The 9,861-nt window shown below is 28.6% G+C and overlaps 1 protein-coding gene across 1 annotated transcript; it reads left to right on the top strand.

Annotated features, from left to right (window-relative positions):
- The first annotated feature begins 7,653 nt into the window (after positions 1-7,653).
- On the top strand, positions 7,654-9,637 carry LOC124421356 (tigger transposable element-derived protein 3-like). The gene is made up of 2 exons (XM_046956417.1): positions 7,654-9,080; positions 9,152-9,637. The coding sequence occupies exon 1, from the start codon at positions 7,996-7,998 to the stop codon at positions 8,494-8,496; it is 501 nt and encodes a 166-aa protein (XP_046812373.1). The 5' UTR covers positions 7,654-7,995; the 3' UTR covers positions 8,497-9,080; positions 9,152-9,637.
- Positions 9,638-9,861: the final 224 nt, after the last annotated feature.

Here is a 9,861-nt window from a genome sequence, read left to right as displayed (position 1 = left end):
GCTCGGCATCAGTTCTTCCCGACTGGTGACAAGAATTCTTATACCCTTCAAACATTTAGAAGACAAAACTATTGCGCATCACCCCAGACGCCACGTCAGAAACACTTCTGGACGATTGTCAGACGATAACGCACATTTTGCAAAAACAAAATACATTGATTTCGAATTTTCGTCTTCTAGAAATACACTTTTAAGTTACTTCCGGATGATAGTTAGAAGAGTGCATCCATTTTGCTTAAACAAAAAAACATGACTGTTAAACTTTTTTCATCTGGAAGTATACGTTTTAGTGACTTCTGTATGAGAGTTGGGTGAGAACACACATTTTACAATAACAAAATACATTGTTTCCTAATTTGTATCTTCTTGATTTGTATGTTTATGTCACTTCTGGAAGACAGTTTGAAGAGTGTTCACATTAATGTTGTATTTTATTCATCTGGAAGTGTGGATTTTAGTCACTTCTGGACGATTGTCAGACGAGAGCACACATTTTACAAAAACAAAATACATTGATTTCTAGTTTTCGCCGTCTGAAAGTATAGTTTTAGGTTACTTCCGGATGAAAGTAAGAAGAGTACAAAAACAAAAAAATATAAATACTCCATTTTTTAGCGTGAACGCGAAAAAAATAAAAATAAATAATGCAGAAATTTTGCTAAGTTCAGTGATGTTTTGTGTTTTGTCCAGTCATGTTTAGTTTTAATTATTCATTGTTAAACTTAAATGAGTTATTGAATTTAAAGTTCATAGAAAAATAGTGTAATTAATATAATGTGAATCTTAAGTAATAAAAAACAATATGACAGTGTTGTGTTAAAAGTCAACTGTTAATAAACATTTAATAATTTTTGTTAATTGGCGAAGTTTATTAAATATACCAAAAAGTAATTATCTTCAAGGATTATATAAATTAAATTAAAAAGTAAGTTGTCATATTTTACATTAAAATACTATTTTAGGAATAAGTTAACAACTCTAAACGGCTTCCATTTCCATATTTTTTAAACGAAGTCTAATATCTTAATTGGTTTAGGAGTTATAAGCATTTAAAGACTTTTTCAAGTTGTACGTTTCGTCTTTCATTTGATGAACATTGCATTTTTAACCTATTTAGATTTATTTGAGTTAAATCTTATCTTTCAATATTTTTTAAACTATTAGCGCGTTTAGGTCCTGTTTCTAGATTACGTATGATCACTTTGAGCTAAAATTTTATTTGTATTTCATTATCGTAACAAAAACAAAATACATTAAAATTTTTACTTAAAGTATTCAAACGCTATCTGGAATCATTATATTGAAATTAATACTACTGTTTTATACATAAATTATTTTTTGACTTGGGTCACTCGACACGAAATTGCCCATATAAGATATTTAATATTGAAATCAGATATTTTTAAACCCACCTTTTTTAAATAAATACAATTTTATTAATTTTTATATAGCTTTGGATTTAATTATTCTAATTATAGGTACTTTTTTAGTTATTAACACCAGGTCTTTCTATGACCTATCATATGATACTAATATTCTTAATATTGAGCATGCCGTTCCCAAGATATTAAACCTAAGTAGATAGTTTTTGAACGTGTATAACTCCTTAATTAGAAGAGAGCAAAATAGTATTGCAGTATTAGTGTTAGTGACTGTAAATAATTTTAAATCCATGCCTCGTAATTTCCAATCTTTATAGATGGTTTAATTCCAAGTTATTTAAAAAATGTTCATGAAAGGTAATGTTTTTATTGTTTAAAAACAATAAATTAATTAATTAAATTTTAATTATTTTATTTTTTTAGAAAGTAGTAGCTAATAATGTACCCCCTATTAAAATACTTCTAACCGAATTAAAATATAAAAAAGGGATCTGGTAAGTTATATATGTCTTATTTCATCACGCGGTTCCATTGAAAATGTCGATTATTTGCAGAAAATGTAAAAAATGGATCTGACAGTTTAAATTTTAAATTGGACATAAGTTGAAGGATTAATGCGTTCCAAATATAACTCTTACAATTTGAAGGATTGATCATAAAATTTATGAAGAATTACAAAAATATTTTAGAGTCCAACGTTTTACAATTTTTGGAAGTATACCAGTCAGCAGTTGGAATATTAATACAGATTTCCTGAAAATTATCTTATTATAAGGTAATTATTCTAAATTTTTGATACATATGTACATTAGACCGACTCACTCTGTATGGAAAGCAAAAACGTGTTTTTGTTACCCCTTTCAAAATGTTCCTTGCTTTGTTTTAGATGATTCCCAAAATATTTTAAATCTAGGGATGACCGTTCGTGAGCTGAACCAAATTAAAAAAGGTATTTTGGAATTATTTTTTTTAATTAAAATGTTTGTTTGAGCCCATATTATGTGCCCCTATTAAGGTCACCACCTTATTAAAAGCCATCTTAAAAATATTTCCTCGATGTTCATATTAATATTGAAATATGATTCAACATAGATGGATAATATCAAAAGGAGTAGCTAATATTGTACCCCCTATTAAAATATTTCTAAGCGAATTAAAATATAAAAGTTAGGTTATATATGTCTTATTTTATCACGCGGTTCAATTAAAAATGTCGATTATTTACAGAAAATATAAAAAATGGATCTGATCGTTTAACTCAATTTTTATTGCTTCCTAAAGTATAACAGGTAATTTCAATAAATACAAAAGTATGTATATTCAATATTAATTATTTTGTTATTTCGTTGAAGGATTAACGAATGTTTTACAATTTTTGGAAGTATACCAGTCAACAGTTGGGCGATTAATACAGATTTCCTGAAAATTATCCTTAATATAATATAAATAATTACAAATTCTTGATACATACATATGTGCATATATTATTTTTTTAGATTAATTGTTGAATCAATTATTTTTTCTACTATTTTAATTCCAATTATTTCAATAAAAACTACAAAATTTTATTTTATTTAGATTAATTTTTATAGATTTTATCTGGGTGACTATACAAATAGAAGAAGAGAAATCTCATCTTCTAGAAGAAGGAAATCTCATCTTCTAGAGGACGAGAATACTTATCTTCTAGAAGAAGTGTATACTCATCTTCTATTAGATAAGATAGAAACACTTTTAGATGATACTAAGTAGCCACTTCAAGAAGTGACTTCCTGGTCACATCTACAAGAGTCTTTGGCAATATCTTACTTCCAAGAGTCATCTAGAAGTTTCTTCTGCGGGTCTTCCAGAAGTATCTTTCACGTTACGCTTAAACGTTCTCCAGCTCGGCATCAGTTCTTCCCGACTGGTGACAAGAATTTGTATACTTCCGCAACATCGCTGGCGAGCTTTTTGCACGTTTGGAAGTTTCACACGGGTAACTTCCGCAATAGAAAATGTTTGTAGGGCAACTGTCAAAATGTACAATTTCGAGTTACCAGATGTAGAAAAAAATAATTTATTTTCATATGTATTAATTTAATTATCAGGATACCAAAATAATTTATATTTATAATTAAAAGAGTTTATTAATTGTTTATATCTTCAAAATTTACGTTATTGTATATCATAATATTTTTCATGATAACTATTTAAATTGTCGCAATAAAAAACAAAATTTCCGCGTAAGGACACAAGTGTATTTTTAAATTATTTTTGTATTAAAATCTTTATCTACACTGAAAATAATCCATGCTCAACTTTACGAAAAAAAAATTTCGTAACTTCTATTTTCGTAATATTGCCAAAAATTTCGAGTATAATACGAAATATTATTTAATAAAACCCTTTTCTATTTTTACAAAAGTACGAAAACCTTTCGTAATATTTGTTTCTTAAATTTTAGCAAAATTAAACATAATAATATTAATTATATTATGATTAAATAAAACTACAACATTTTTATAAAATTTAAGAAAAAGTATATTATTCTCGAATTATTTTCATAAAAAAAATTGAAAATTCGCGTGGAAAATAATTTTGAACTAAAATTAGAAAATTTATTTTAAAATTAACATAAATGTTTGAATAAATTAATATTTCGTAAATTTTACCATATTTATGCAAAATTCCCTTTTTTCAATTTATGTAAATTATTTTTTTCAAGAATATTTTGCATTATACTAAAATATTTCGTACAATTTCGTATATATTACAAAAGAATTTCGTGGTGCGAAACAACGAACGATTCGTACAATGTACGACATTTTTCGTATATATTAGGCATGGAGTTTTTTTAGTGTATTATCTATATTTGAATACAAAAATTCGCCTATCTGAGAAACTATTTGAGTTAGAATTTTTAAAATTTGAACGAAAAACTTTAACATCTATGTATGAATAAAATACACAAAAATTTGTTTATCTGGGAAACTAATAAACTAGCTTCTTCTAAAAATAATGTATATTTCTAACACGTTATAAAAAGTATTTCTATGTTATATTTTTTTCGACAATTGTAATTGATTATATACACAGTATAATTAAATGTATTGTAAATTAAAATTGTATTATAATGCCTTCTTCATGGTCATAAAAAGATGTACACATATCGCCACCTGAAATGCAAAAGGGAGTAAAACACTTTCCAAATTTTAATAAAACGAAAACTTAGTGATTATAAAATTAATTTTTCTAACAACAATGATACATTATTATACCCTTCATCTTCGTGAGAAGGGTATATATAAGTTTGTCATTCCGTTTGTAATTTCTATAATATAATTTTCCGACTCTATAAAGTATATACAGTGTTGGAAAAAATAATAGGGACGGCAATTACTTTCCTAAACAAACGTAAATAACTTTTTTATACTATGCATATTTTTTTGGTACCCACAGTTCAGTTATGCCTAAAATAACGGAATTTCATTTCATGTTTACATTTTTTATTTCTTCGCTTTTATTTTATTTTATTTTGCAAAAAACTCAGAAAAGTCATTGTCTTGCCTGGGAAAAATAATAGGGACACAATTTAATAAGTTTCATTTTGTCAATTAAAATTATTTTTTTTAACAAAAACTAATTAAAAGTGCATAAAGTGAAGTGTATGAGATTAATTTATACACATTTGACTTTCTATTAATTATTTTGAAAATGGGTCGTGGAGTTCATTGTATTGATTCTGAAAAAAATGTTATTCTTAAATTAAATTCAGACGGATTATCTATAAGAAAAATTGCACAGATAATGAATTGCTCCAAAAATAAAGTTTTTAATGCCATTCACTCAAAGAAAAGTCGTGAAACTAGAGGTAGAAAGCGTAAAACATCACCTCGTTTTGGCCAACATTTAGTTCGACTTTCTAAAAATAACCCCTTTATGTCATCAAATAGCCTTAAAAATGAATTGTGTGCTCTAGTGACAAGTCGAACAATAAGAAATAGGCTGCAGGAAGTCGGATTAATGGGACGCAGTCCCAGAAATGTACCACTGTTGAGCAAAAAAATATAGAAAAAAAGGCTGGAATTTGCCAGGCGACATCTGTGTCGTAAAAACTGGAATAATGTACTGTGGTCAGGTTAATTTGTTTGGTTCGGACGGAAAATCATTCGTACGTCGTCCTGTAAATACAGAATTTTACCCAAAATATACATGTTTGACTGCATGGTGGAGGGTCGATAATGCTATGAGGGTTTTTTTCGGCAACCGGCGTTGGCCCTATTGTTTGGATTCAGGGAAAAATGAATGCTGTTGACTACATAAATATTCTACAGAATGAAATGCTTCCATTTGCGAGGACGAAATGTCACTAAAATGGGAATTTATGCAAGACAATGATCCGAAGCATTCCGCTAGAAGCGTAAAATTGTGGTTTCAACAGAATGAGGTTCCTGTAATGGAGTGGCCATCCCAATCACCGGACTTAAACCCCATTGAACACCTCTGGGCAGTCCTAAAAAATAAAATCGGCAACTATAAATCAAAAAATAAACAGGAATTGTGGAAAAAAATTCAAGAGACATGGTATTCGATTCCCCCGACGTCTGTGCGAATCTTGTGGGATCTATGAATCGTCGCTGTCAGGAAGTAATAAAAATGAAAGGTGCTTCAACCAAATATTGAAAAAATATCTGGAAATAATGGTAATGTTTAACAAAATGTACATATTTTTCGCACAACATAAAGTGTCCCTATTATTTTTTTCCAGGCCTTTTTTAAATGAATTATATTTTTTTAAGAACTTGGCAAAACTAGTCATTTATTTTCCTTTTATTAGTTAGACTATTTGAATACTTTTAATTTAATGTATATACTTTATAATATATATGGAAAAGTAAATAAAAATATAAGAATGTATTGAAAAAATTTAGTGTCCCTATTATTTTTTCCAACACTGTATATTCTGAATCCTTATAGATAGCGGAGTCGATTAAGCCATGTCCGTCTGTCTGTTGAAATCAGTTTTTAGAGGACCCCAGATATTGGCGATATCCGAATCTTCAATAATTCTATTAGACATGCTTTCGAGAAGATCGCTGTTTAAAATCAGCAAAATCGGTCGGTAAATAACGGAGATATGAGCAAAATCCGAGACAACCTCTGAAAATTTCATCAAAAAATTGTTAAAAAAGCAACAACAACAACACTGTATATAGAAAAAGATGTACACATGTGTGTGTAGATGTATTTGGTTTTATTCAGCTGTGTATTTTTTGTTAAAATAAAATAATTTTCCCTTTTGTTTCGAAGATATATTTTTTAATGAATAGAAAAAAGAATTTAAAACGTTTTCAATTATATGAGAGTAAATTGTGAGTTATTGTACAATAATTTTTTTGCGAATAATGTAAGTTTGAAATTTAAAACTAACACAACTACTAACAAGTGCTTTTGAAAACAATTTTTTTACGATAAACAAAAACAAAATCTACGTCTCGTCAATGTTTACCAGCAATGAATACGAAAGTGTTGTTGTTTTACTCTTGCCTGTGTATTGTTAAGAACAACAACAACGTATTGCTAATGTTAAGCGCATATAAGTGTATAGAAAACACACTGTCTATAGCTAACCGCATTTACAAAATCAAAAGAGTACCAAGCGCATAGGGCTTGGGCACCCTTGGTTTGGATGCTGTTGACGTCATTGCGTTGTTATTTTTGATTTTCTGTGTTTTTCGTTACGTATGTTTACAGTACACAACTACTAACAAGTGCTTTTGAAAACAATTTTTTTTTACGATAAACAAAAACAAAATCTACGTCTCGTCAATGTTTACCAGCAATGAATACGAAAGTGTTGTTGTTTTACTCTTGCCTGTATATTGTTAAGAACAACAACAACGTATTGCTAATGTTAAGCGCATATAAGTGTATAGAAAACACACTGTCTATAGCTAACCCCATTTACAAAATCAAAAGAGTACCAAGCGCATAGGGCTTGGGCACCCTTGGTTTGGATGCTGTTGGCGTCATTGCGTTGTTATTTTTGTTTTTCTGTGTTTTTCGTTACGTATGTTTACAGTAGTTTTCGTTTATAGTCATCACTGTTATAGTCACATTAGTTATATTGTCAATTTTATTAGATTTAAATGTCTCTATCGATCAATTCATACAAAAAGATTACTTTATAGTCCATTGTTTATATGAGCACTTTTCACATATATGCCATCTATCCGTGGTTATTAAAAGTCAAGTTATATGAAAAAACTTCACGATATTGTTACACACGAAAAATTTTTTTCTAAAAAATTAGTTTTCAAAGTCGCAAACCACTTCTACGACAAAAAAATGTATCGTAAATTAACTAGTATCGTCACCTATTGCCTGGTAGAAGAACAACAGATTTTGTTACTAATGTAAGCATTACATTTAACGCTATGTGGTAATAAAGTTTACGAAACTTAAAAAGTTAAATCGTTTAAAATATTACTGCCACCTACACTTCGGTTAAAAACTCCAAAATTTCTTGAAGCTACACTGTTGAACATTTAAAATAACACTGTTTTATATTTTGACATATTAGCTATTAAGAAATTTTTTTTATAATTTTGTAAAAATCAAATCCAAGAAAATGAGTAAACGGGTAAATTTGTCAAAAAAACAAAAAATTAATTTGCTAAACGATTTTAAAGACAATTCTTTAAAACGAAAACAATTAAGTATTAAATACAAAGTGGATGTGTCAACAGTTTCTAAAATAATAAAAAGTGAGGAAAAAATTCGAGATCTGGCTCTGTCAACAAATTTGAAATCTAAACGGCAAAGAAAAGGGGAGCATCCCAATGTTGAAAAGGCTCTTGCTATTTGGTTCAACGATATGCGTAGCCAAAATGCTGTTATAACAAGTTTAATGATCATGAATAAAGCCAAAGAATTTGCCATTCAATTGGATGAAGAGTTTGAACCAGATTCTAGTTGGTTATTTCGGTGGCGAAAACGCTCAAATATAAAATTTGGCAAGATTCATGGAGAATCGAATGAAAATGATAATTTGGCAGCTGCAGATTTCCAATCTCTTTTACCTGGTATATTAAAGGAATATTCACCTGATTGCATTTTTAATGCCGATTAAAGTGGTCTTTATTATAAAGCCTTACCCAACACTACATATTTTAAAAAAGGAGACCAGGCAAAAGGTTGGAAATCACAAAAGTCTCGGCTAACACTCTTATTTGTTTGCAATTCAATTGGCTCCTATAAACAAGTGTTTTGTATTGGTAAGCCGAAAAAGCCAAGGTGTTTTAAAAATAAAAATATACCGATAACATATTTTTCGAACAAAAACAGTTGGATGACAACTGTCATCTGGAATGAGATACTTTCCATGATAGACCAAGAAATGGTAGCAAATAACAAAAAAATATATTATTTATTGATAACGCGGCATGTCATAAAATAACTACACAACTGGTGAACATAAAAATCCATTTCCTACCTGCAAATACCACTGCCCTAATACAGCCATTAGACCAAGGTATTATACATGCCTTTAAATATCAATATAGGCAAATTATTGTTAAAAAGCAATTATGTGCGATAGAAAAGGGTTTAACTGTTGCCGAGTATCTTAAAACAATTACAATATATGACGCCTTAATTTTTATAAAACGGTGGTGGTTAATTACGCCAGAGACAATTGCCAATTGTTTTAAAAAGGTATGTAGTATATGTACATACATATATGCATTTTTTTTAATATTTTTCATGATAAATTAATTTTTTTGTAGGCTGGTTTTTATATAACAAATGAAGCAACTATCGAACATTATGAATGTGGTGATGATGTTACCGAAATCGAAAATCTTTCTCCGGAATATTTACATTGTGATGATAACTTAATTTGCCATGGAGCTATAACCGATGAAGAAATTGTAGACTCAATAATCGCAGAAAATAATGCAATAGAAACTGATTTAGATCCAAATGATGAAGTTTTTGTTGAAGAAAAACTATTTTCTATTAAAGAAATTTTAAATGCTGTAGATATTTTGCGACATTTTTGCTTAGAGCAAGATATAGATTCAAATTTTTTATTCGAAAAAATAGAAGATACATCTGTCACCAACATCCTCAAGCTGAAACAGGCTAAAATTACTGATTTTTTTAAATAATATAAGCAATATTTTTTTAATGTAATGAATTTATGAAAATAATATTTATTTCTTTAATAAACATGAATTTTTATTTTTTTTATATTCACAAAAAATGAATATATACGATTTTCTTTATAAGCACATTGTGGCATATACAAAATTTTGTTTATAATCACTTTAGCGATAAAGTCATCAATTTGTGTGCAATTAAGGGTTGTGACTATAAGCGAAAAGTACTGTATATGTCTGTTGGTTTAGATGCCTTGTGTATTTTGTGTTTTATTTCGTTTAGCGTTGTTGTTCTTTTTGTTTAGCTTTTGATTTAATAATAATGTAGTCGGGAA

The sequence above is a fragment of the Lucilia cuprina genome, chromosome X, assembly GCF_022045245.1.
Source record: "Lucilia cuprina isolate Lc7/37 chromosome X, ASM2204524v1, whole genome shotgun sequence".
In the NCBI taxonomy this organism is placed as follows: Eukaryota; Metazoa; Arthropoda; class Insecta; order Diptera; family Calliphoridae; genus Lucilia; species Lucilia cuprina.
The sequence above is the reverse complement of the archived record's forward strand: the minus strand, read 5'-3'. Positions and strand labels throughout refer to the sequence as shown.

Excerpts from the sequence above, each read along its gene's own strand:
- LOC124421356 (XM_046956417.1), top strand. The coding sequence starts at position 7,996 with ATGAGTAAACGGGTAAATTTGTCAAAAAAACAAAAAATTAATTTGCTA.